Source organism: Ambystoma mexicanum, chromosome 2q (assembly GCF_040938575.1).
Source record: "Ambystoma mexicanum isolate Mex_15411 chromosome 2q, UKY_AmexF1_1, whole genome shotgun sequence".
In the NCBI taxonomy this organism is placed as follows: Eukaryota; Metazoa; Chordata; class Amphibia; order Caudata; family Ambystomatidae; genus Ambystoma; species Ambystoma mexicanum.
This window is the reverse complement of record NC_090924.1, coordinates 686,486,140-686,513,175: the sequence shown is the minus strand read 5'-3', so window position 1 is coordinate 686,513,175 and position 27,036 is coordinate 686,486,140. Positions and strand designations below refer to the sequence as shown.

At 45.3% G+C, this 27,036-nt stretch overlaps 1 protein-coding gene across 4 annotated transcripts in view; it reads right to left on the bottom strand.

The window, feature by feature from the left end:
• NPRL3 (NPR3 like, GATOR1 complex subunit) overlaps positions 1–27,036 on the bottom strand; it is a 649,409-nt gene that overhangs the window by 604,167 nt on the left and 18,206 nt on the right. For all 4 annotated transcript variants that reach the window (XM_069647897.1, XM_069647894.1, XM_069647896.1 and 1 more), the window contains exon 2: positions 2,013–2,082. In XM_069647897.1, coding sequence (XP_069503998.1) covers positions 2,013–2,082 — 70 coding nt within the window. The remainder of the gene's footprint in view (positions 1–2,012; positions 2,083–27,036) is intronic.

The following is a 27,036-nucleotide window of genomic DNA, read 5'->3' as shown; positions in this document are numbered from 1 at the left end:
CCCTAATGCATTCTCAAGATATCCCTCATTAATATTCATGATGAAAAATGTGCATAGATAGCAGCCAGGGAGCAATATAAAAGAAGGCAAAGCCATACTGCAAAAAGCGTGGTTTGATATAATGCCATCACCTATCACTGCAAACAACTCTGTCCAGACACTGGCATGGAGCACCCCAAGGTCTCCAATACTGACCAAAAGGTGATGTGTGGATAAACAAAGCCCAACCTGTTGGAGGGTTGGAACTTTCTGTTGCCTCAATTCTCTAGACAGGCAGGGATTCTTTCTTACATCTCAAACGTCTTGTGATTGACTAGACACACTGGGACCAATCCATTGCCAGGCACTTTATGTGCGGCAGTGAAAAAGTGCAAATTCCAATAGAGACAAATTCTGCTCTATTCACCAAACAGAGGCATTTTTGACGCGCTGCAGTGGAAAAACGTGCACCGCTGACTGAACTTTATCGGTGTGACGCAGTTACATAACTGAGACCCTCAGGTCGCTGGCATTCAGAGCTCTGACCGTATTTTCTCCTTGCATATAAACGTTGTCACTTGTCACCATCCAGGGTAAGCTGCGATGGACCGAATGCAGATCTGACAAACAATCTATGGCAGTGGAAATATGCATATGCGTAATAAGCGAACATAACGGCACTGAATGGAACTCTAAAAGATTAGCAGAACTAGAGTGCCATACATACAAATAAGTTCCGGTCAGCCAAAACTTCAGCACTCCGACGTAAGCACATTGGGAAAAGACATTTTTAAATGTCGCCAACTTCGTCAATACCAGGCTCTCCAGCAGTCTCGTGTTCTAGTGCTGTGTAGTGTGATACAGCGAACGAAACTTTAGATTCCAATAGATTTGGAATTAGTGCCTCAAGATGAAAGGAGAACACAGAAATCAACGGGTTGTCTCACCGTGCATTCAATCACTCTGTGACTCATTGCAACAAGGAATTCTGGTCCTTGTAGTCCACCACCCAAATGCTATTTTCATATAGCAAAATTAAAGTAGAACACGGCCTGTATAATCACGTTCTTCTATGGACCGATCCCTTTAATGTCAGAGCAGATCTGTAGTACAATGGAAGAAAGTGTCAATATTACCAGCCGAGATCTTTAAATGTCTGGTGCGAGTGAATGTGCCCTTGGTTTGCCCACAAGTGCATCATTGGCCTGATCATCATTTATAGATCCGTATATCAATACCATAAGTGTATCCATTTTGATATTTTATTTCTATGGCGCTGGTACACAAGTGTTTCAGAGCAAGGCAAGGGAGGGGAACAGGGGAGAACAAAACAACGATCTTACACGGCCTAGTGACATTGAGAATGCGCAAGTGCATGGGAGAGGGGGAGGGGGAAAAGTGCATGGAAGGGGGAGAAGTGGAAAGTGCGGAGCAAAGAAGAAACAGATAAATAGTAATAAATAAATAATAAAGGCAACAAACAGTGGTAGAGCAAAGTGAAAGTATGTGGAAGTATGTTGTTTTATTGGGCCTGGAGGAGTGTGAGGGGTAATTGAGGGCACAATATTGAAAGTGGAGAAACCGTGCATTTCCTCTTGGCTCAAAGAGGTCTTCTCAATTGTAAGCTAGGAGAGCTTAAACATCATACAATTAATAGCAGTAGCTTTCCAAAGAACTAAAAACAGTCTACCTGCTCACTACTTCCTATCGCGCATAAAGAAAAATGGCTAAAAAACCCTAACAGCAGCAGTAATATCTACAGGCTAAGGAGTGATTGCACGTCCAAGCTGTAAGGCTGATTTTAAAGTAAGCAGGAAATGTTTACAGCAAAAGAACTGGAAAAAGATGGTCAATTTGCTTGTCGACGTCACCGCACAAACTCCTCAGGGGTACAGCAGTAATTCCTTAGGGTAACAATAATGTCAAAGAGCATTACAAAGGTATTGTTTTTAAAACTGTGCCAGTAAATCGGTAATCTCTGCTTTTCAAGAGCTGCATGTTCTGGGCTACTGCCCTGTGAATTCTCACTGTACCTGGAGTCGCCATCTTGATCGTCGGTATTGTCACCAGAATGGTTCAAAGCATAACGACTGCGAGGTTTACCTGAAAGTGAAGATACATACATTAATATGTGTTTGTAGAAAAAGTAAAGGATAGGAGCTGGAATGCAAACAAGCGAAATGGTCATTTATTAATTTATTTATTTATTAGCATTTATAGAGCATGCAGCAGCCCTTAGGCATCGTGGCGCTGTTACAGAGGTACTTGTACTTGTAGGTTACATAGAATAGCACACAGTGTTTACAGGAACATACATGAAAGGACAGTTACATGATTTGGTGTAAACAGAGTATGCGTAGCAGAGAAAAAAAGTTACATGGTTAGGGTGAAGAGACTTCCGTGGGTGGTATGCAGGGTGGGGTGGGGGATGAGGTGGGCTAGTTGAACAGAGTCGTTTTTACGGATTTGCAAAAGGTGGATAGCGAGGGATCCGCTCGGAGAACATTGGGCAGGGCATTCTATGTTATGTTATGTGCGTGCTTATTACGCGCCGGTAGCCCGCAGGCATCAGGGCGCGGGAAACCAAGAAAAATCAGAAACACGAAACACCTCATTAAGACAGGTAGAAAACCTAAGGAAACGAAGCTCAAATGCTCATGGAAACGATGAGGTTTTTAGCGATTTTCTAAAACTCTGGTAATTAGCTTCAAGCCGTAATGCCACCGGCAACTTGTTCCAGAGGTCTACTGCTTTCGCCGGGAAAGATTTGCCTTGCCAAAATGCGGACTTAGCCCCAGGTCTGTTCAGCGTGCCCCTGTCGGCTGATCTTAGACATCTTCCAGGAGCATAGAAAGAGAAATGTTTTTTGAAGTAGCTAGGGGCCTCTCCATATAGGCATCTGTGAATTATAGTCATAGCCTTGAACCTGATTCTCTCCACCACTCTTAGCCAGTGAAGTGCTCTTCTCCCTGTGGACACATGTTCTCTATTATTTATGTTTTTAACTATGCGAACTGCGTCGTTTTGTATGACTTGGCACTTTTGAATCTCCCTTTTTGTGGCTCCTAGCAGGAGAGCGTTGCCATAGTCAAGTCGCGACAGGATGATGGCCCTAGCGATTGTCGCAGCATTGACTTCATTAATGAAGGGTCTTATTGCTCTCATAAGTCGTAGATAGTAGGTGTTGTTTTTCTGCAGGTATCTTACCTGTACCTCTGTGCCCACTGAGGCCTCTACCATCATCCCGAGAGTTTTAACATGTGGCAACACCGGGATGTTAGCGTCCTTGATGGTAAAGGACTTATATTCATTGCCTAGTTTGCATCTGGCCTGTCGCGTGCCAAAAATCAGCAGCTCTGTTTTGGTATTATTTAAACACATCCAATGATGTTGCATCCAGTGGTCTATGATGTTATAAACCTCTGAGATTTTAGTACTATCAGTGGTGTAATCATCAGTGAGTTCAAAGATGAGCTGCGTATCATCAGCGCAATTAGTAAAGAAAACGCTGATGTGTTCCAGGAGTTCGCAGAGGCTTCTCAGATATAGATTAAACAAGAGAGGTGACAGGCTAGCTCCCTACGGTACTCTGTAATGGATGGGAGCGGCCTTGGAGAAATTATCACCCCAATGTATTCTAGCACTCCGATCTTTGAGAAAGGATGACAACCAAGCCAAAGCCTTAGGGGAACAACCAACAATGTTGGCCAGTGCCTCCTGAAGGAGCTGATGATCCACCAAATCAAAGGCCGCGCTTAGATCGAGAAGCATGAGAACCCCTGTTTTGCCTTTATCTCTCAGGCCCAACATATGCGACTGGAGGTCCAGCATAGCAGATTCAGTGCTATGGGCGGCCCTAAAACCTGATTGTTGATTGTGCAACAGCTTCAGGTCTTCCACGTGTTTTTGCAGTTGGTTTGTGGCAACTTTATCTAGCACCTTCAAAATAAAGTTCAAGTTAGTGATGGGCCTTAGGTTCCCAGGATCTTTGGGGTCCAATCCTGCTTTTTTAACTAGTGGGGTAATAGTTACCTCCTTGATGTCCTTAGGCACCACCCCTTCACTGAGAGATGCATTTACTATCTTCGTTAAAACCGGTAGGAAGAGTTCTTTGTGCTCCAAAATAATTTTGGTAGGCACAGTATTCTCTGCACACGATGTCGGTTTCATCTTGGCTAGGACCTTACATAAATCGTCCTCTGATATGGGTAGGAACTTAAAACTCCCATTTGCTTCCGCATTAGTAGCTGTGGCTTGGGTGACAGGTCTGTCACTATCGGTTCTGGCTGTAATAATATTGTGTCTAGCCTTTTGGATCTTATTAGCAAAAGCTTCTTGCACCTTATCACAATCTTCTCTGGTAGGTGTATGTGGTGGTGTTAACACCCTGGGTTTTTCCATCCCCTTAAGTATGTCAAAAATGTTACTATTGGTGTTGGATGCTGCTTCAATTTCTTTATTGTAATAGCTTTGTTTTGCCTCCTTAATCCCCTTCCTATAACAGTGATTAGCCCTTTTCCAATTTTCTTTATTAGTTTGGTTGGGATTTTGCCTCCATATCCTTTCTTTAGTTCGTTTCTCCTGTTTAAGATTATTAAGCTCTCCGCTGTACCATGTACGGTGGTTGTTGTTTTCCCTCACCAATATCTGTTTCAGAGGGGCATATGCCTCCACCAGAGCTTGCATATGGGTATTATACTTCTTAAGCATGCTCTCACAGTCCTCCTTTTCCAGAAAGGACTCAGCAACCTTCTGTAGGCGTGGTGTTAATATTTCAGGGCCTATATTTTTAAAATTTCTGCTCCAAACTTTAATGTGGGGATTTTTGATTCGTGCGGAAGGTGTGTTTAGTTCTATTTCCAGAGTGACCAAATGATGATCCGACCATATACATGGTTCGGTAACAACGTTATGGCACTTCAAGTTATTGGTAAAAATCCAATCTAACTGATTCCCTTGGGGGGTGGTTGGTTCTTTATTTACTACCGGGAAGCCCAGATTCTTCATGGACTTCTCCAGCTGTATTGCTTCCTTATCTTCGATGTTCCCTCTCCATCTATTCATATCTCCTACCAGCAGTGTGGAGGTGTTGGTCGAGATAAGCTTAGCAGCTTGAGAAGTGACTTCGTTTTCAAAATCGGAGATTAGAGAAGGTGGTCTATAGAGGGTAATATTAAGACTATTGTTCGGTGAAAATGTAAATTTTAGTTGGATTGCCTCAAAGCCCGAGCATACAAAATCAGCCTTGTATAGCTTCAAAGTGTCTCTGGCAATGATGCCAACTCCTCCGCCTATACCGTTTTCTCTGTTTTTGTTATATATTATGTAACCCTCTGGCACGCATTTTCACACACTAGACCGATAGGATCTTTCAGCCAGGTTTCCGTTACACAAAGTAAATCAAGGTCCTTCTCTTTGATGAGGTCATGAACATTATGGGCATGTTTATTTAGGGATCGGGTGTTGAGTAGTCCCACTTGCAACTTTGCTATGTTGCCAATATTGTCTGGTTTCGGTGCTCCTGCTCTCTGTGTGTGTGTTATGGGGGGGGTTCTTCGTCTGAAATTGGTTCCTGCTGGCTGCCGCCTTACCATTTTGGTCTCTATGGGTCTCTGCCATGGGCTCCTACTTTTCTATCTCTCCCCACCTGTACCTATGAGGCTGGAAGTTTAAACCCCCGTTCCTATGTCCCACCAAAAGGCTGTAATATGCGAAAGGCAGAAGAATCACACTGAAACAGGCAAAGGTGGGACTTACATTTTAGGCACCCCGTGCACCTCCTTGCACAGACTGGAACAGACTGAGCCTGCCCGTGCGCGCCGGCGCGTTCGGGCATTCTACTGTTTGGGAGCTATGAATGGGAAGCGGATACCACCCGCGTTTGCTCTTTTGATGGGAGGAACGCAGAGTTGATTGGCATGGTGACTTCTTATGGGGCGGGTGGATAAGTCTTTGGTAATGGTGTCTGCCAGGTAGGAAGGGGCAGTGCTATTGATGCATTCATGCGTTATGGTGAGTATCTGGAAGGTGATCCTTTCCTTGACAGAGAGCCAGTGGGCGGCTTGCCTGGCCTGGGTGATATGGTCCATTTTAGGAATGCTGAGGGCTGCGTGGAGTGCGTGGTTTTGTACTATTTGGAGTCTGTGCAGATTTTGGTTTGAGGTGCCGGCGAGGAGGGCATTACAGTAGTCTAATTTAGCTCTTATCGTGGCCCGGGCAATGGAGAGGCAGTTTTGGGAGGCAAGAAATGTTTTTATGGCATTAATAAGTTTGGTGATGTGGACAGAGGCTGAAGCAATGGCCTTGACCTGACGGTTCATTGAGAGGGGCGAGTCCAGATAGACTCCTAGAGTTTTTACGGCATTGGATACAGGTATGTTGAAGTGGTCATATTTTTTCTCAAGTTTGTAAAGTACTTTTTTCGGGCCTAGGAGAATGTTCTCCGTTTTGTCCCGATTTAGGCAGAGGCCATTGAATGCCATCCAGATTTGGATAGTAGAGTAGATTTGCAGTAGGGCAGCTGCATCCAGATCGTAGGAGCCAGTGAGAGGTAGAAGTACTTGTGTGTCGTCAGCATAGTTTGTGTAGGCTATGCCGAGCGAGTCAAGTTTGTCGAAGAGTGGCTTCGTGAATAGGTTGTAAAGGGTAGGCGCAGTGCATGACCCAGGGGAAACTCCGCAGTGGATGGTGGTGGGTGGAGCATTCGCTTGGTCGGAATATACTTTCATGGCTCTACCCTCTAAAAAGGATGTAATATAGGAGGTGGCTCCTTTAGAGAAGTGCGCTGCGTTAGAGAGGTGTGAGGTCAAGATGTTGTGGTCAACAAGATCAAGATCACAGTGCGAATGAGAGCACTTTAGAGGGAGGTGTGGAGGGAATAGTGAATTGAATGCAATGGTGAGCCATCCATGGGTGTGGCGTGATATTGGAGATGGTGGATGAGCAGTTATGGTCTGAGATCTAGTCTATGGAGCGACCTTTACAGTGAGTTGGCTCTGTGATTTTGTGGGTGAACCCTAGGTCTGAGAGTTCTTTGGCAAATGCGGCGGCTGTTTTGTCCTTGGGATCATGCAGGCCTAGGTTAAGGTCTCTGAGAAGGGTGGTTTTACTGGAGTTTTTAGGTTGTTCCCTAGTGTATGGAGGAGGTGTTTTTGAAAGTTTGGGGCTGTACCAGGTGGTCTGTATATTTATGGTGTATGTGGGAGATAATGTTAGTTTGGCATTGAGGAGGTCAGCGTTATTTTCACATTGTTGGCTTCAGAGTCTGACGGGAAGTGACTCCTTGGAGATAAGGGTTGCCTCCTCCGTTGGAGGTTTTGCGATCCTGTCTCAGGATGGTGTAGCCTTTGGGGAGGGCTAGAGAGATGGCTGGGCCTGAAGCTTCGTGGAGCCAAGTTTCTGTGATGGCTAGTAGGTCCAAGTCAAGGGAAGTGATGAGGTCATTGATCTCAAGTGCGTGAGCAGGGAGAGAGCGCGTATTGATGAGAGCACGTTTGAGGGGAGGGATGGGTGGGTGTTTTTCAGGGGATGGGGCGGGACGAGGGTGAGAGGTGGGGTTGTACGAGGGGATAGGGTAAATGGATGGGCGGGTTTGGTGCTGGCGTAAGTCCACAGCCGGGCAGATGGGAATCGTGAGCGAGTAGGGAGTAATGGTGGGTTAGTGCTTGTAGATGGGGGGTGGTGTAGGGGTATGTGGGTGCGCGAGCTAAGACAGAGGTTCCTGTGTGATGTGGGAGTAGGTACGAAGGGCTGAAAATTCGGGTCTGTGCGAGCTCTGAGCCTGGATTGTGAAGGGGTTAGTCCCTCTTGTTTGGCTGTGAGGCAGAGTGAGGAAGTCATAGGAGTAGGTGTGGTGTTTTGAAATTGATGTTGTGATGGGGAAGAGTGCGTGTGTGAGAGCATGTTGGTGATGAGCCAGTAGACAGGCAGTGCGAGAGCGAGTGAGAATGTGTAGTGAGGCAAGGTGACAGGGCTGAGTGTGTGAAGGAGGGGATGTAGGCCAGCTGATTTGCGTGTCGTGTGGTGATGCATCAGAGCAGTAGGGGTACCTACGATTTTCATGCAGTGCAAAATCGAATTTTGGGCTAGTCAGGGCAGATTTGGCAGTAGGTGTGCAGAAACAATTTCGGGCTAATCAAAAGGTGTAGCAAATCAGTTTTAGGCTAGCCACAAAAATAGCAGAATCCATTTTAGGCTAGTCACAGGGTGCAGCAAAATCAATTGTAGGCTAATCACAAGGTGCAGCCTAAGGGAACAATTAGCCATAGGCCTATGGGAACAATTATGGGGAAAACACCCTTTCCCGACATGTGCTCACAAAGCTGGTTTCTCCACCAGTGCAATAAGATATTTTCTTGTACTAGAGCAATAAAAAAAACACTGAAGGCAGCCCGTTTTATCCGCCAGAGGTCTTATCCTGAATTTGAGCAACATAGAGTTTATTTTGGAAGAAAGATTTTGACACCCACATCCACGAACTCGAGGGTCAGCTCTTCATCAGCTGTGATCCAAAGCAGGAACCACGGCTGTAACAGAGCTGGCAACAGGCTATACATTCCACATCATCAAATCTTTATCCCGGCACATGCCATAAAAGTTTTTAACAAACCAAGTAGCACGAATTCAGATCACATTTCTACATGTAAAACAAATAAAAGACATTGCTGGCAGAATCAATAAAAAAATAAGCCCGTTCTTTGCCTTCAATATAACATGTAAATGTAAAATCTATAGCATAAAACTAATTAGGGCATCCAAGATGAACAACTTGGCCCAAGTATTTTGTTCAAATACGCCACACTTCGAAAATGAAATTCAATATTGCTCTTGAGCCACTGGCATCAGCTATTGTTTTGGACAACCAGAGTCCTTCTTTCCTAGTCCTAATTACAACAATCAAGCAGTGGTCTCAAATGCTACCTTCTGGGTGATATCGTATTCCTGTTGTTCACAATAAATATAAGAACCAGAGAAATCCCCATTCCAGCGCGATTGAAAGATTGACAAACTTAAAATGCCTTGTCTCACGTTGCTTGAATATGTTGTAAGTTTGTGGCATAGACTATCCAAGTATTTTCTAAAACGAACACTAAATTCAGTTTCCAGGTTCTGCACTCTTTAGTACTTATTCACACCACAGTCCCAGATGTCTTTACAGGGTTAGATCTCGTATCTCCAACACAATTCAGTTTTGTAGTAAGGGCTATAAACAGTAGGCATATGACAGATATGGGGTAGATCTAGCTTTAAGGACATATCTCTTACATATGGAAGCAACAGTGACTTTACAGTCCCAGTTAGTTCAGGACATCCCACAGGTCTTAGAGATACATATATAATTCCTAAGTGTTTCACAACTTAAGCCAGAAGATTCACCACCCATATAGTATGCCATACCAGCCCAGTTCTAGATTTGTTGGGGCATTTGGGGGCCTGATTGCTAAGTCCAGCACGCATTTTAGTATCCTACTCCCCTGCTTCCCCAAGGGGACAGTATTGGCATGTCCCCACAGTTCTGCACCAAAAGTGGCAGCCGGGACAGCCTGCATTGTATACACTTGCAAGCCATGAAGAATAGTATGAACACCATAGCGTTTTAAGGAAAGTGCGACCACCATGCCCTTCTAGCCATGGTGGGTGAGTATTTTTCCATTTGGCTGTACCATTTGACTGTTTTTCTATGCCTGGTTTTGTTTTTGGGTAAAAATCATAATTTTGGATTTAGAGGCATTAATCATTAGATCTTGTTCCCCTGACATTTAGTGGCAAAAGTACTTAATTAGTGCTGAGTCCACTATGAGTTTTAGATACAAGTGCTGCATCGCCAGCAAACAAAAGAAGCAGTGCAGCGCACATTGGTTTCCAAGGCATTAAGATGGAGTGCAACGTTGTTGATGGATCTTCGTGATCCGACCGTGGCTGATTTTGCAGCGGCTGGAAAGTTTGCATGAGAAAGGTGCGAACCACCAAAGGTTTGCACCTTTTTCCTATGCGAACACACATACATACCCACACCCCCACACACAACAGACCCATGACACGCCCCCTACCCACACCATCAACACACTCACACCCCCCCAACATAAACAAACTCCACTTACCTTTTTCTTCACGCTGAGTCCCTGCGTTACGTTCCGTGATCGGGAACCGGCGCCGCAAGGTCCTTTTCTGTTTTTTTTTAACATGATTTTGGCATTAGTTAGTAAGCCTATTGTGACATACCATTCCATATTCTAGGGTGCACCTCTAGAATATGGAATGGTATGTCACACTAGGGTGTGCTCCTTTAGGATATTAATTTCCAATCACCCAGCCAATTGGTCATTCACCTCAAGTCTTGCATTCAATCACACAACCAATGGGTCACTCATTTAAGGATCTCACCACTAACTGATCAATATACCTTTAGCAAATGGCCAAATAGGCTTACTAACTAATGCCAAAATGATGTAACACAAGTAACGTTCAAACTATTTAATTTATTGTCTTCTCTCTCTCCCTCCATCTTCCCGTTCCTGCCAAAACATTTTTCCCCTTGACTCATTTTGAGCTGCAACATGTGCACAGGTTGATTTAGCTTGTTGGATAACCTTCTTGTTTACAATCTCTTAGCCCTGATGACGATCTTAGTAGGTTGAAACAAGTGTCGGAAGCTTTTTGTGACTTGAATTTGCACACTTTAAATTGATGTTTTGCTTGAAATTTTCTGAGGATTCAGCTTATGTTTTGGCAGCTATTTGTGACTCCAGTTTGCACAATTTAAATTGATGTTTTGCTTGAAATGTTTCTCAGTATTTAGCTTATGTTTTGAACGCAAAGGGTTTGAGAAATATTGGCAGTCTTTTGGGTCACAATTTCACAGACCTCAAATTGAGAATAAGCAAGTTCTGTTACACCCAAAGAGCGCTTTTTGGATTTATGGAGTTTTTTTAACATGTTTTCATGCCTGATCTTTATGTATGCTCATGTTCCTTTTTATGTTTATTTCATTGTTTTATACGCAATTTATCAAGTACTTATACACAGGACTTTTCTGTTAAATTGCAATATTTATCGATTGTTTTTTTACAAATAAACACACCCACACAGGCCGAAAATTGTAATTGACCTTTCCTTGAGGATACCGATAGTAACTCAGTTGTAGAGCGCAGCAAGCAGAGGAAAATCAGTTTTTTGTTTACTTTGATTTAACAGGTCACCCAGGGAAGTCACCAGATCCCCTGCTACTGCAGCATATCACAATCACCTCTTAGAATTTTCCTTCCACAATAAACACAAGTGCATGTGTACTCCCGTTTAGGTTCCCCACCCTTCAGTTTGTTGGCATTTTTTAAAGTAACATGTATAAAATTGAGCATTATTTAGGTATTCAAAGCCAAACTTCAACACATATTTGTACCAACATGAGCTGGGCAGATGTGTGGTCAAGTATCTAAATTTCAGGCTAAACTGAAATTATGGCTTTACCACTTAACCAAAGTGTGTGATCCTGAGCATATTTTTTAATTTCACTGCCTTGCCTATTAAAATTAGGTGCCCCTAGAAGTGATTCAGTTCGAATTATAAGCTATTCAAAAAGCTTCACTCATGGTTTAAAAGATGGGCAGCACAGGCATTGGGACACACACACACACACACACACACACACACACATCTAACTTTGAAAATATCCAGGCCACATTTATTGAACACAATTGGCTTTATTCAAAACCAAACCAAAGTAAACACATCAAACAAAGAGTCATCATGGACAATTGCCTATTATAACCATTATGTAAACAGTATGTACCAGACAGTGATGTACAGGGCAAGGCAGGGGAGCAAGGCCCTCTCCTTCACGCCAGGCCCCACCAGGAGAGATACCAGGAGGCTGGAAATCCCTCAACCAGCACCGTCTGCCTCCTTATGCAGCCCTTACAGCCCTAGCAGTACCTTGCACTCTCAACTCAATTAAAATGTGCAGCAAAAAAGCAACAAAAAATAACATTTTGTGTGTAAAATGTAATTTTGGACATGAATCATTGATGGGAGACATTCAGAATGGGCCTACTATATGGGTTCAGTTGGAAAGTTGGGGATTGTGGAATGGGTGGGTGAAGGGAGGATTGTATACATGTGAATGTTATTTATTGGAGGATATGTTGTTGTGCTCTAAATATTGTTAAGATCAACAAGACTACATGTATTGATTGGGCATGGTATGTTCTGTTCTTGAAATTAAAAAAAATTTCAAAAAAAATGTAATTTTGTAGGAAACAAAATCTCCGATTCCTTGTTTCAGTATTCTGGGGAGTGGGTCTATCTTTCACAACAAGATGGAGGGAGCACAAGCATCTCCTCTGGGGCCTGGTGGGAGTAGCCACAGTGCTCAGCAAAGTATTGTTGCGGGTACACCATCTGAGATGGTACAAGGACTGGGGAACTCACTGCTCAGCCCTCTGAGAGGAAGACGAGGAGGCATCACCATCAATTCTCCCAAGCAAGGCCAGGAAAGGCATGCTGTGTGCTGGTGTGAATAGGTGGGAGGGGAGGTAAATGGGAACGGTGGTTAGGGCAGCTGAAGCAAGTGACTAGACGGTGAAAGGTGAAGGAGGAACAGATATAACAGAAAGGGGAGACCAGATGGGAAGGGAAGATGGGTAGATTTATGTTGCAAGACTATTTTCCTTGCTTCTCTTTTGCTATGTATTGTTTTTCATAGAGGGGTGCAAATGTATTTTTGAAGATCTGAGAAAACAATTTGCTGGATTACGGATCTGGGAAATCTGGATCAATGCCAGCACTGTGATCAGGGCACTCCTAGACGCATCCAATGGAATGTGGGCCCGCCTGGTCACAACCCTGCCCCCCAGATGAACATTCCTGGAGCTGGGCCTGGGATTGCCTCAGTCACACTTTTTATAAATCTAAATAATGATTGCTCCCTGCCAACAACGTGGAATTCCTTTCACTGTGTTCGATTTATTAAACAGCTTAGTTAGAAAGGGGACACAGACCCCTTGCTCGCTCCTAAAGAGACGTACCGGAGAGCAACAGGGCCAGAGGCTTTTTATTTGGTGTCAATTGATTTAAAGACATCCGGACCTCCCTCATGCTACAAATCTGAGTTTCAGAGGAACACTGCCACAAGTTACTTGCTGGTTGCTCAAACGCCCCTATATCATTGGTCCGCATCTGTGCTCTAGCTGCAGTATCATCAGAGTGTAGGGAGCTAAAATGGTCATAGTATTGGGATTCTGCCACTGCTCTATCCTGGATGTTTAAAGTCATCACTTGGAACAGTACTCTTCAAAAATACTGCTTGGTATTAAATTACACTGCAGCTTTGCCAGCTAGCTATTTTACATTACAAAATTCCATGGTTGAAGAGCAACTGCAATATAATCAATAGGACGCAGATGCATTATTTCTAAAGGTAGTGCAAGAGGGATAATCATCCCTAGTGCAAGCATTACATGCCCCAAGACCGTATAAGGAAAATAGATTGGCTAAGAATCCCATAACATAGTGGCTTCCATATTTGAAGGAAAGCTTGTCAACTCATCCTCCCGATCCACCCAAGTAGTCTCCCACAGCACTACCTGCATCTACTATTTATTTCCACCCCCCTATTCTCGTCCCTCTTTCCCAATTACATTTTCACCACCATAGAGCCAGGTCTGGGTACTGCAGGCATGACCCCAATATGTACGGAGAGGCCACTACGGCGGTAGCTGGCGCAGTACAAATGACTGTTTATGATCACCCGATTTTATATAGGGATTAAAACAAATTCAAGTGTAAACCTCACCCCAAGTCATTGAATGCAATTGCAAAGCTCCAGCAACATATATCAGATGGCTTCAACACAAGGCTTACAACCTGCAGACTCCATGAGCAAAAAGCCGCGGGCACCATTAAGAAATACACCTGTAACCAAAAGCACGGAAGTGGGGTGACGTGGTGCTCTTTTCAAAAGTAAGGTAACTGGGGTGCAACAAACAGTGAGAAAAGCATTTTCCATGCCTCGGATATAAGCGCTCAGAACTGACCAAGAAAAACAGACATTGTTGTTCCTATATAAAGCAACAGAGAGGTAGTCCAAAGACAGAGGGAGATAGTCCAGGTTTGACTTTCCAAGACAGACCTAGCAAAATGGATGTGTCAACAAGAACAATCGATTTTCCTGTCCAAAAAGCGAGACTGAAGCAAATCCAATTGTTTGGGATGTCGAGATGAAGACAGAAATGTAACGTGTTTATTTTCCTATCCTAAGAATAGGACGAAAACAGACAGCAAAATGATTATTTTAAAATTTTTCGTTTAAATAGATGACTCCTTGGGCCTCATTACTTGGTAGGTGTTATGGATTTAACGTTACCGGTAACAGAATACCGGTAATGTTAAATCCCGCTAAGTACGGTGCCACTAATAGCGGGCAGGCCGCGTGCGCGCACCCCTCCATCCCGTAAATTACGCCATGCCGCTATTAGCACCGCAACACAAGGCTAGTGGACATGCCAATAGCGGCATGGTAAAGCCCCCCAAACCTCTTACCGCCATGGTGCTAATACCGGCATCGCGAACCACCCGTTAAGAAAACGGAGCAGTGTTCCCACCTGCCACAGGTGGACACAATCAGCACAGGTGGAGGCAATGGAGACTGTGGCAGCTCAAAAGGAGCACACCACACCCCTTCCAACACCAAGATGGTTCCAATACTGGCAGCATTACATGGCCTGGAGGACCTCATTGCAGCGCAGCTGCAACAACAACAGGCAGCACAAAGGAGACGCAGGAGGAGGAGGAGGAGGGCAAGACAGGCACAGCAAGCACCACCACGGCACCTAATCATACCACAGAGGCACCCACCAATCCCCAGGATCAGAGCCAGTCCATTTAACCTAACCCCTGAGCAGATACACACCCTGTACCGACTGGACCGGGTTACCATCACCAGCATCGTGGACCTGATACACGACGAAATTGTGAGCCTCATAGACATCAGAACTGCCATCCCCCCGCTACTGAAGGTGGTGAGTGTGCTCCACTTCCTGGCCACAGGCACCTACCAGCGTACAGTGGGACAGATGCATGGCATCTCACAACCAGTATTCTCCCGCATGCTGAACCAGGTACTCAATTCCCTCCTGAAGCATGCACCTGAACACATATACATGCCACGGACTGCCCAGGAGATTGCAAACACCAAAGTTGGCTTCTATTCACTGGCAGGCATCCCAAGTTGCATCGGGGCCATCGACTGTACCCATGTGGAATTGGTGGTCCCACATCACAATGAAGTAGTCTACCGAAACAGGAAGCAATTCCACTCCATCAATGTCCAAATGGTATGTGACGCCAACAAGATAATCACACATTGCTGTGCCCAATTTCCCGGATCAACCCATGATTCCATGGTCCTGCGGAACTCAACTATCCCACGCTACATGGAGCGACAAACCGCACGACGTTCGTGGCTACTTGGTGAGTAGAAGGGCCAGCACATGGCAGCGTGATTGGGGGCGGGAGAGATACATACTCCAACTGGGTGTGATTGGGGGGGAGTGATACATACTCCAACTGGTTGTGATTGGGGGCGGGAGAGATACATACTCCAACTGGGTGTGATTGGGTGGGGTGGGAGTGATACATACTCCAACTGGGTGTGATTGGGGGGGGGAGATACATACCCGAAATGGGTGTAGCTTGTCGGCTGTCGGCAAAATGCACATACAGATGTATGCCAATGTCCATCTGGGAAGGCGGCAACGTACTTGAGATGAACCGACATGCAAGTATAAACTACACAACACAGATGACATTCCAGGTCTAGTAACATTAAACATCCATCCGCATACACATTGCACAACATTCCAGACCACAAAATACACACATGCCATAAAGATAGTCATCCGGAATTATTCCAGCACAACATCAATATTGCAATGTGCCCTATAATGTATGCAAAGGGATCAAAGGGATCACCCCTAGCCATAGCATTGCACCACGCACCTATAGCACCACTGAAGTGATGCCTCTCTGCATGGCAACATCAATGTTGGAATGGCAGTACACCAGCAGTGTTGAACCAAATCTGCCTGGGCCCAGGGACACCAAAGACCTCGCCTCACCCAGGACATGTCAATTACTGTTGGAGGCATTAATGGAGCATGTCCACTTGCAGGGTCGACCTCACACAGACCATCTGCATGTATGCTGTTAATTGTGTACTTGAATCACAATGCAATGTCAATTTGTGCGATATGAACAGGCTGCTCTTGAGGTGAACAGTAACAGGACCCCGTTCGTTCCCCCATACAGGTGATGAGGGCTATCCCCTGAAGACCTGGCTCCTCACACCTGTACGGAACCCACAGAACAGGCACGAGGAAGAATACAATCGTGCACATACCCGTACCCGCATCGTGATCGAGCAGACTTTTGGCCTTTTGAAGTCACGGTTTAGGTGCATTAGCAGGTCTGGTGGCGCTCTCCTGTATGGACATGAGAAGGATGCCAAGATCACCATTGCATGTGTCATTCTGCAAAATATGTGTATCAGACGGAATGTGCCACTGCCCCCTGACGTTGAAATAGAGGCACCTGATGAGGATGATGATGGTTATGAGGACGGAGGTGAAGAGGATGCAGGTCTCGCAAGAGGGGATGGGCAGGAGGGACGTGCTGTGAGACAGCATCTGATCAACCAAATATTCTGAGGAACATGTTTTCGTACTGTCACATGGATATGGGTAGTAATGCACTGGTGTCTGTTTGGAAGCACGAAATGGACCTTGTCGCCAATAAAGTACACAAACACAATGAAGACGTCCAAGCCTGTGTTTTGATCAGAAACCAGTGTATTGAGTTAACGGAAAGGTGAAAAAGTACAAGTCCCCAAACATCCCACCACCCTTCCCCCCCACCCCCCACAACAGACCCATTACACCCTTCCCCCCACCCCCCACAACAGACCCATAACACCCTTCCCCCCAAACCCCACAACAGTTCCTCATGTGTCTGCCATGTTTGCGTTGGCCCATGCACATGCACACAGGGGAATCGCCATTAACCCCCTATCGGCCATTGTCTGTAGCAGCATTTGGAGGATGGCCAGACGTGCGCCTGGTGGTGCGTGTCGAGCGGCGGAGGGGGCTTGTCTGTGTTGAGCCGGAAGATGACGATGGGGCAAACTGGCCTGGTTGTGTGAAGTGGCAGTCCATTATGTCGGCCATGCAAGTAAGGACCTCCCTGAGCCTGGATATCTCGTTACACAGCCTGTCAGTGTTTGCGTCCATCCTCTCAGTGGAGTCCCTCGCCGTCTCCACGATATTCTCCCTGAGATGGGCAGCCTCCTCAACATGCTGGCCAACCAGCACAGTCAGTTCGTGTTGACGCTGCAGGATGGTGGTCAGTTGGAGGGCAGTGCTAGGTGATGTTGTACTGGATGCTGTGCCCTCAGATGCACCCACTGCAGCAGGTGAAGCCACCATGGGAGACATAATGGCTGGATTGTTGTCCTCAACAGTCACATCAGACCCAGGTGTCTGGAATGGTGCTGGCTCTGGAGTTCTAGGGGGGCTTGGGGTGTGCATCTCCATTGGCCCAACTAGGGTGTCCTCAGGATCAGATAGGGGGGCAGTGGCGGCTGCCTCACCAGCGGAGCTTGCCGCAGCTGATGGTGGGCCCTCGGTGGATGGTATTGGTGCCTGTGGGTTCACCTCCGGTGGTGGGGCTGCAGTTTGTGGTGCAGCTACTTCTGCCCTGGCAGTGGCACTCCTACGATGTTTCCCGCTCATCAGGTGTGACCTTCCCCCCCCTTGCCCCTGGATGTTGTGGGGGTGTCCTCCGAGTCCTGTGCCCTTGGCCTCTTACTAGTGGCTGGTGCCTGGGATGCATTAGCGGCATCCTCACCATCTGTATGTGAGCCTGTCGGGGACAAGAAGGGGGATGGCATTGGTTGCATTTCAATGTACTTAATGCAGATTACATAAATGATGCAGTTGTGGCCATTGGGACTTAGTAGTTGTGGATGCAGATGATGTGCCAGTTCAGTGCCTCATCCATGCATGGTTGTGTTTGGAACTTGTCTCTGGTGATGTGTGCATGTGTGTGTGTTTGGGTCTGACACTGACATGGTGAGGGATGGATGCATGTGTGGATGTGTGTCCATGCATGAGAGGAGTCTGTGCTCACATATGGGGGGAAACAGTACATTCACATCGCATCCTGTCATGTGTACACTCACCTCCATCCGAAGTGGTACCCACGCCGAGCTCCATGGTGCCTACTCCCTCTATGGATTCAACAGCAATCAGGTTTCCACAGGTCTCCTCCCATTCTTTAAGTCTGATTGGTGAACCTGCTCCACCTGCACTGGCAATGAGGTGGTTTTCCGCAAGGATGCCCCTCACCCGCAGTCTGAGGTCATCCCACCTCTTCCTGCACTCACGCACCGTGCGGGTGCTGGTGCCCACTGCACTCACTTTGACTGCAACTTCTTCCCAGATGGCTTTTTATTTTTAGTAGTGTTGGCCGCCGCATGTCATTGGCAAAAACTACCTCTGCATTCTCAGCCAGGGTCTGTGTCAGCATATTCAATTCCTCTGCTGTGAATTTTTCCTTGCGCTACCTGTCAGTGCTTTTTTTTTAAATGCCTTGGGCATGATGCAGGTGTCCCGGATGATTTAGAACTGCTAAACACTCAAAACAGGTCCAGGGGGCAGAGGATGGTAATGGATTGTGTTTTTAAAGATGGCCGCCGTGCTCTTTCCCGTTCCTGTGCGATGACGCTATTTCCGGTTCCGCAATTTAACGGTCACCGCTATTTGTGGTCACCGCTATTTGCATGCAGCAGGAGGGCAGAGGTGCAATCTGCACTTTCGTCGAGGGCGGTAGGTGACTTTTTTGGGTCTTTACCGTCATGGCGGTAGGGGGTTTACCGGCATGGCGATATACTCGTGTCCGCGTACTCGTAATAGTGCGTTATTAGCGCACTCTTGCAAGGGCGGACACGTTGATAGCACCATGCCGGTATTTTGGAATTTTTACCGCACAACGTGTAATGAGGCCCCTTGTGTAGCCAGAATATATGTTTGCACTAAAACCGTGGCCATGTTTTATTCTAACCGAAATTATCTTGTGTACAAAGGGCAAGCAGGAAAACTTGCGTTTCTTAATAAAAGGTGAAGCACACAACACGGATATAAATGCAATATATTCTGTAGGCTAGATGTTATGGCATCGGGTGATATTGAGAAGAAATGCTGAAATTAAATGGGGATCTACACTTCTCACATGACACACTTGTCACTGTGATGAAAATGTGGTCAGAATGCTAACATATGCATATTGTGCCACTATAATTGGGATACAGAGAAAGAACACACAGTACTTACACACATAACCTACAGCACAACAGGGTATAATAGAATATGGCTGTATACAGGTGGGAGCAGGAGGTTACTGCACACTCAACCATAGATACACAGCATAAATAAGTAATTTACTCCTTGGGTAAGAAAGATTGACTCCTTCCTATAAGTGAGAATACTTTGGAGTGACAACATACATTGGGTTAAACCTACAGCCTTTTTTGCAATTACTGCAAACACACAGATTTAAACTGATCATTCAAGCAGCATTGATACCGAGTGAGCTGTACATGTTTAAACATGTTAGGCACATGAAGCGCACAACTAAACTCATACTTAAACTTTGGAATTTTTCAATCCACATTGTGGACTGGATTTAAAGAAATCGGTTCCTAAAGAAAAACTAAGGGCAACTGAACAAAAAGGCATACCCAGAGAAAAGATAGGTTCCAAAAGGTTCGTTTTTTTCTCCTAGCATCACTCTGCACCAAGAGCTTTCAATAAAAAGATATATAGCTATAAATATCCAACAAGCGACCCCTTTGCGAGCCAGTCAAAGAAATAACCCTGACTGAAACCCACTGACATGTCCAACCCATATGAGAAAAGTGAATCGGTCTGAACAAGAAGCTACATGCACTCTGTTGAAAATAAACATGTTTAACTCACCATTGGCATGTGGTCTTGAACAATCCAGCATCTACAAAACACAATCTGTTTTGCGAGCAAATCCAGGAGGACCCTGCACTGGATAAAGCAACGCTAGCCTACACACATTTTCGTCATTAGCACCCAGGGCATGGGGCGCAGCCAATTAGGTTGTTTGGATCGCTGCTGAATCCCTCGAACCAAGCCCGCGTTCTGAGCAACCTGGCAGGTGCTTCTCCCTGGCGCCATGGAAATGGGAGAGGGCCTGCGCTTGGAGTCCTGTCTTCCAGCTCCGTGGCATCCATCTATACACAGGTCCTATTAATTCATAGAAAAGACACTGCAATCATCACCCCGGGTTACCGGATTCGCAACCCGGGTGGCTAATGCGTTAGTAACCCATTCTATGAGCTATACCGGGCCTTTAACTCGGCCTGCTGGGTGGTTACCCACCAGTGTAGCCCGTTTAATGGGTTGCTTACGCCATAGTATATGCTGATACAGTATTAATAGAAGGGGCCTAAAATCAAACTTATCAGTTCTTGCTGTTAATACTGAGGGTAGCACACCTGTGGAACCTCAAAATAACAATTGCCAGCACAACAGAGACTTTCCAAGATGCAATAGACAAGGCAAGATACCTGACCAAGTTCGTACTTGGCACTACCTTGCCAGGAATCTCTTTAGTTCTGGAAACAACCACTAAATGGGTAAACGCATTGCCTTCAACGTAAAGACTGGTATGCTTGACCCCTTGTCATTTTTGCATACGGCGTTTCACCTTTATTTTTCATAACTGCAGCCGGAACAATTCGTCATCTCACTTGGTTAACACAAGCGCGCATCAAGGAAAAGATGTACCTGATAAACACTGCAGCACTTAACCACAACTAATGGTGACAAAAAGTGAGTACAACTAAACTAATATATATAACGTATTGTAAAATCTGAAATCATAAACAACTAGAATAATAATAGGTGAACAATAAATACCAGATATATGAAATGTGCATTTTAATTTTGTTTCAGGCCAAAACAAATTGATGTTTTCAGTCAAAGCAAATTGACAAATGTTTCTATTCACACCCTCCTGATGAACCATCTATAAATTAAAATGGAGAAACACGTGTCGAGGGATTAAAAACAGAGGGACAAAGGAAGGTGGGAGAAAGCGATCCTTTAAAGGGATAGTAATAGAATCATATCTCACTATCAATATTAATACACAATTGACTCTCACAGTCGTAATTAGAACTTTCAATGATTATTTTTGATTTTATACAACAAGGAATTGAGAGATTGAACTAAGGCACAGAGACTGAATCCAATCTTAATATCAGTATCAAAGATACAAATGTTTCGTTTTGCAAATTTAAAATAAAAATATAAATTTTTGGTGCTACAAATCGGATTCTTTTCTTATTTCTTTATAAAAATAGGACAAAACGTAGCCGCTGCAGTCAAAACAATGGTGAATAATTTGTAAACTAAAAACAAAGATGCAACTCTTCTAACAGGTTGGCTAAACCTGTAGAGACTTTAATGCATCGCTTCCTGCTATACTCACAAGTTCAGGTTACCTTTTGCACATCATGTAGAGTGTACGCCACAACGTCAGGAGTGCTATCCCCTGATCGCTGAAAGACAGAACTGCTGCCCCCCCCCAAAAAACGAACTGTTTGCCAACAGAGTAAAAGCTACTTGGACGAGGCACCAGTCCTTCATCTGCTCTCTTGAAGACGTGCTGGGTCATCACACATCACAGCCGTCCAGTCAACTATTTCCAACCAAATTAAATGTAACTGATAGCCACCTTTCAACAATATAGAGTGAGCCTGCCCTGTACCTTGCATTACATGGAGCCACTTCAACATTAAGAACAATGTCCAATGGTTTCTACTACCCTGGAAATAGGCAGTGACAATCATCCAAAATCATTCACACAAGAGAATTCTGTGTTGGCCTCAATGTACTTCTTGCACCATCAGAAGCAGTCAGAGGGGCAAAAGGGGCCCTTACGGAGGACATCTGATTTTGGTTTTTCTATAGAGATATGAAGACAAATAATCTGATATTCAACAATGGACAGTGTCAGAGAATGTCTTCCTAGCGAACTCCCCAAAACAGTTGGCGCAGTTGAAGAAGATCACACATGAACTACACCAAGCATGTGTAACCCAAGCACATTTGTAATATGTTATTTGCAAATGTTATATGCTTGACTGAAAAATCCAAGCACAGCACAAAAAACATCTAAAACGCTTAGGTATGTTTCAGTACTCAGCTGATGCAATTTATCTTATTTATTGAATTTGTAGATAGTGCCGTGATACCTCCGGATGTGGGCGATAAGACAGTAGTACAGTACATACAGGAAAAACGTTGCAGTTAAACATTGAGACCTTTCAGTACAGGCAGTTACAGATATTTGTTGAAGAGAAATGTTTTAACTTTTTTTCAGAAGAGCGAGTAGGAAAGTTCTTCTTGGATACATTGGGGCAGGGCATTCCACAGGGTGGGGGCAATGGTAGTGAAAGTGGAGAATCCCGCTCTTTTATTTTTTAGAATCTGGGGGTGTAGAGGGCGGACATAGAGGATGCGCGTAGCTCGCGAGTGGTGTGTTTTTTAGTGATGCGGTTGGTAAGGTTGGAGGGGGCAGTGTTGTGTGGGCAGCGATGGGTGAGCGCGAGGAGTTTGAATTCAATATGAGCTTTGACAGAGAGCCAGTGTGCCTCGCGTCTGATTAGTGAAATATGGTTGGAGCGTTTTTGGCCCCATGTTGCTCTGAGTGCGTTGTCTTGAATCAGTTGCAGTTGATTTAAGTTTTTTGGCGATGTTCCTGCTAGGATGGTGTTACAATAGTCCAGTTTTCTGCCAATGATGGCACTAGCTAGGGTAAGGCACTTACTGGTGCTGAGGAATTTTCGGGAGAGGTAGAGTATGCAGCTGATGAGGCAATGGCTTTGACATGTTTTTGCAGATTTAGTTCTACGTCGAGGTAGACTCTGAGCGTTTTAACATGGGGGAATACCGCTGTGATGTTCCCATCAATACAGAAGGAGGTGTAGTCAGGGGCTAGGTGTTTAAGGCAGTGAGGAGAACCAACAACGAGGAGCTCTGTCTTATCAACGTTCAGGCAGAGATTGTGTGTTGCCATCCATGCCTGGATGATGCTGTAGATGTGGTTGATTGAGTCTAGTTTGTGGTTACCTGTGATTTTGAGGAGGACTTGTGTCTCTTCGGCAAAATTAGTATACAGTATATAGAGGCTGTCCAAGTGGTCAAAAAGGGGTTTGGTGTACATATTGTATAGTGTGGGGGACAGGCACGATCCTTGAGGAACACGTGTTAGATTACCCTCTGCTGTCCAAATAACAAAGTGCACCTCTGTGTGCCCTTCCACTTCAACAACGGCTATCATTTTAACAAACAGAATGAGCACGGTTCTATGGGGTTACCTTCACCTTCCACTATCGCAAACATTCGAATAATTTCAAGTTGCTTCTTTCCACCCCCACTTCTCTTCACACAGTGCACAGTGGTTCCAGTGTCAATGAACAGTTAATTACCGGCTCAAAATGTCAGTCTCTAAAGCGTGAAAGGCTGTAGAACGAATGCCTCCTCACGAGCTAAAACTGAAAGTAAATGCTGTAATTATGCTACTACGCAATCTTATGCCATCACAGGGACTCTCCAATGGAACAAGGATGACAATTTTGCATCTACAGAGACAAATCATAGAGGCCAGTGAAAATCAATGGATTAAACTATGGATACTGTTCTCATACCTCTGATTCCATCAAATACAAATATGCCTTTCAAATTCAAAAGAAGACAGTTTCCTATATGTTTAGCCTTTTCAATAACCATTAATAAGTCCTACATCCCCTTCCTGGAAGCGATCAGTGGTAATTTTGATATTTAAGAAGGGGACAGAAGTGACCCTATGAATTACTGACCAATATTAACCTTGAAAATATGCTATAATGGCGTATATTACGCCAGGAACAGCTAGTTAATATTGATAGCAACAGAATCTAAAATTATTTAAATGCATAAAGTGTGGTCAGGAACATGTTTTTAAAAGAAATTGACACACACTCATGGTCTCAATTTCCACAAATTGTGCTTTAAATTGCGAAATGCAGCATGTAAATGAGTTATGACTGGCACACACACACAGATATATAACAAATGTACGGAAGCTGACACAACCAGAAGACTCCTTCAAAAAGGAGCATGACGCATGCAATGTATATTTAAGAGTACGGTTTAATTCTATTTAGATTTAGTTTCCTTAACACATGTCTAAAAAAAGCATGGAGCCGAGATTAGAAGTCAAGCGCATACCAGCTAGCGTCTCCATTGTTCACATGTGCCACTCAGAATTAGATGTATTGACTATGTTTTCGCTTTATGAAAAGAGTATGTATTTGTATTAGCGCAATTAGCATTTCATAGTACTTAACAGCATTACATGACATGTAAAATCAGAGGGTAAACCACTCAAGTAAAGGTACAGCATACAGTAGGGAGATAAAGAGGGGTCTTCTTCCATACAGATACATGACAGTGACAGACCAGTACAGTCCTATCACAGTTATAGTCCGAAACATGGATGAGGTTGTAGCATCACCCTGCGACTGGTGTGTGTAAAGCAGTCTGCATAGGTGGATACTTGTGTTTCTCATGTAGTTCACTTATTGCATTTTAATGTATTTTAATGTATTGCATGTCACTTGTGCATTTTAATGTATTGCATGATTTTTCATTTCCACAAATGTATTTTCATATCGTACTGTAGATGACTGCACTTGCATTTCAATGTATCACATGACTTTTCATCCCCCACTGTATTTTTCATCGTGGAACATTTTTCCCACCCGAGGCACAGCTAACGGCTGTCAGTTTTACGGCCAGTGAATCACCTCTTCCTGAAGAACTCTATCCCCTGCCCTCTGAAGTCTACCCCAGTCCCTGCATGTGCACCAAGCTGTCCCCATCCTGTGACCTCCTCCTCCCCTTTCTGTCACTTGGACAGCAGTGTTCATCAGGGCATCTACTGGAGCACTCCTGGGGAGTTTACTTCCTCCCCAAATGGGGCCTGCTTATGCTACACCCTGTGATTCCCGCCCATTCCTCCTTGGACTCATGAGAACAGTTGTGGTCACCAAAGGGGTGGGGAGTGAGCCCTTCCACTTCCTTCCTTTGCTGTTGTCCCTCGATGTTTGCCCACCTGTCATGTCCCTGCCCCCTTCCTCTCTGGTCCCTAAATCCTTTTCCAGAGACAGCCATGGAGGAGGGGGGCTGTGCCTGCATGTGGCAGCCTACCCTCCCACCCCCGTGAATTTCCACCATTTTCCTGTCACTTGGACCCTGAGAACTATTTGACGTCCTGAACAACTCTTCTCCTCCCCTCTGGAGGGGGAAGCGACAGCTGTGGAGGGGGGACCTGTGCCTGCATGCATCATCCTACACCTGGTCATCCCCGCCCCCTTCCTCCTTGGACCCTGTGGGCGGACTCTGCAGGGGTGGAGCAACAGCCTTATAAGTGGACAGAGAACCAGGGCTGGGTCTCTGTTTTTTGGCTGCAGTGCTGGATGCGTGGGTGGGGGCAGAGGAGCTACAGAGACCCTTACCAGGTACACTTCTCCCAGTCTAGCCTACTCCCTTTTTCATCCCCTTGTGACCTGCCCCTGCCCCCTATCCTCCCTCTCTCTCTCCCTCTCTCTCTCTGCCACTCACTCTCTTGCTCTCTCTGTGCCACTCTCTCTCCCTTCCTCACCTTCCCTCCCTCTCCCTCCTTTCCTTTGTCTCCTTTCCTCACTCTCACTCACTCTCCCTCACTTTCCCAAACTCTTCCTCTGGGTGTGCCTAGCCAGTATTCCTCTCATCAATGGCCCTCCTTGTGGCTGCAGCCCAGTGCAGACAATCATCCATGTCTAGTGTGCAAAACTTACTCTGCTAGCAATGAGCCTACTTCCCTGTCTGTAATAAATCTGTTTCCTGATTTCTGCAAAGACGTTGGTGCCTTCTTTTGTTTTCTCACTTTCTAGGGTAGCTTGCCTCTTATTGCCAGAGGGTGGGGGGGGGGGGGGCAGTCCGCATACACAATGCACACACACCTCACTGGGCTGGGTCTGTTAATTCCCTGGCCCAAAACTGTTGCTCTGCCTGGGGTCTCCCACACATCTTTCTAAATGATGCCCAAATGTCTAGTGGCAGGTCTCTCACCGATTTGGAACGTATTTTTGCCAGCGGTTTGGGTAAACGGTCTTGCAGAAGCAGATACAGGGAAGAGACCAAGCCGCAGCTCTCACTAGCCGACAAAATATATCCCAGGCCTGTGTCACTCTCAGGTTCCACCCGGAATTCATGCCATATACTCCTGAACACCCTACGCAATCCAAGGTATCACAACCATTGCATAGACTTCTGTTGTTAGTGTTCAGGAATATCTACTGCAGTTATATAAATTCCATTCTGGTGCATACTTCCCAATACACTGAACCCACCTCGCATCCAACTCCGCCTAGTATGTGTGTCCACCAGAGGCAACGCCAGTGCGCAGTTCCAAAGTGGGAAGCCACTATGGTACAGATCGGACACCCGTAGTATCTTCCACAGCCTACATCAAGCCAGTAATGTCATGCCTGCCTGATCAAATGAACAGTTGTCTGCAAATGGGACAGGTAAGACCAATGATCAAAGGCCTCTGTCTCCGGCAGAGTACCTCTCGACCTCGACAAGCGAAGCGGGTGAGCTCTCTGTGAACCAGTACGATGCATATTGTGCTTGTGCCACTATCCAATATAATTGAAATTCAGGGGCCGAATTGAAGGCCTTCTGTAAGTCCAGCGCAGCAGCTACTGCCTGGGCCTCTGGATTTATCTGCACCATTTTGTTGAAGAGTTGGCCCAGGTTCAGTATAGTAGATTGGCCAGGGATAAAGCCGATTGATCGGGGAGCACTATAGAGGCCATGTATTGTGACAACCGGTTGGCCAGAATGTTTGCAAATATTTTAACATCTGTATTTATTAATGACAGAGGTC